The sequence below is a fragment of the Buceros rhinoceros genome, unplaced genomic scaffold (genome assembly GCF_000710305.1).
Source record: "Buceros rhinoceros silvestris isolate BGI_N320 unplaced genomic scaffold, ASM71030v1 scaffold1954, whole genome shotgun sequence".
NCBI classification, from domain to species: Eukaryota; Metazoa; Chordata; class Aves; order Bucerotiformes; family Bucerotidae; genus Buceros; species Buceros rhinoceros.
The window spans coordinates 14,745-15,722 of NW_010409801.1; the positions used below are offsets into that span (position 1 = coordinate 14,745).

Here is a 978-nt window from a genome sequence, read left to right on the forward strand (position 1 = left end):
AGGCGGGCTTCCTCTGTGGGCCCGAGTGGCTGTCAGTCCCCCCGGGTGCCTAGGAGCCGATGATCTGGCCGGACCACGTCTCGTGCTTCGTGTGGGGTGCCAGGTTGGTGAGGACCACTTCCACCGCCTGGAACTTCTGGTTCTTGGGAGGGATGGGGCAGACCTTGTATGTCACCTCGTCCCCCTCCACCGGGACGTACTCTCCTTCAATGCTGTGTGAGAGGAGAGGAGAGGCGGTGGGGCTGGATCCAAGAGCTGGACCTCTGCTCCAGACCGTCCAGCACCAATGAGACACACAACCCAGCTATGCCTTGTGAAAGAATATCCACCAGCAACTGAGGGTGGAGAACAGGGAGAGTCCCATCCCCACCCCACGGAGACATTCCCACCCCAGCCCACCGGTCTCCAGACCCATGCTGACTGCATGGCTCCCCCAGGGTGTCCTGGCACCGCAGGACTCCCAGACTTACTCAGACACGTGCACAAAAATGTCCTCTGTGCCGTTCTCGGGGGTGATGAACCCATGGCCTTGGGAGCGTGAGAACTGCTTGCAGACACCCTTGAAGATGGGGCCGGCAGAGGCACGGGCTGTTCTGCAGGAGGAAAGGGATGGAGATGTCTCACTGGCGGCACTTGCCCGGGGGGCAGCACAGGAAGAGGTTTGCTATGAAAATGTCGTGTTGTCCGGCAAAGCACCTGGCACCCAGAAACAGCACTCCAGGCAGGTGGCTGCGGGGATGCTGGGCACCGCGACGGTGACGTGCACCAGGCATAAATGGTTCTGCAGATGCTGTTGGTCCCTGCTTGGCTCAGCTGGACAGTGCCAAACCCTCTTGCCACATGCCGGATACTTACGCCGAGTAGGTCCTGGTCCTCTTGGTGGGGAGGGGGCTGGGCAGGTCCCGCAGCAGGAGGTTGCCCCTCTCCCAGATGCGGCTGGCCCCCCCCCGGGAGGGGGGAGTGGGGCCCACCGGGGGA

General features: G+C 62.6%; 1 protein-coding gene across 1 annotated transcript in view; it reads right to left on the minus strand.

Moving 5' to 3' along the window:
- Positions 1 to 49: 49 nt before the first annotated feature.
- CSDC2 (cold shock domain containing C2, RNA binding) overlaps positions 50 to 978 on the minus strand; it is a 1,114-nt gene continuing 185 nt past the window's right edge. Inside the window, exons 2-4 of the mRNA XM_010135335.1 lie at positions 856 to 969; positions 471 to 593; positions 50 to 212 (exon numbers count right to left, since the gene is read on the minus strand). Of these exons, the coding sequence (XP_010133637.1) occupies positions 50 to 212; positions 471 to 593; positions 856 to 969 (400 nt within the window). The remainder of the gene's footprint in view (positions 213 to 470; positions 594 to 855; positions 970 to 978) is intronic.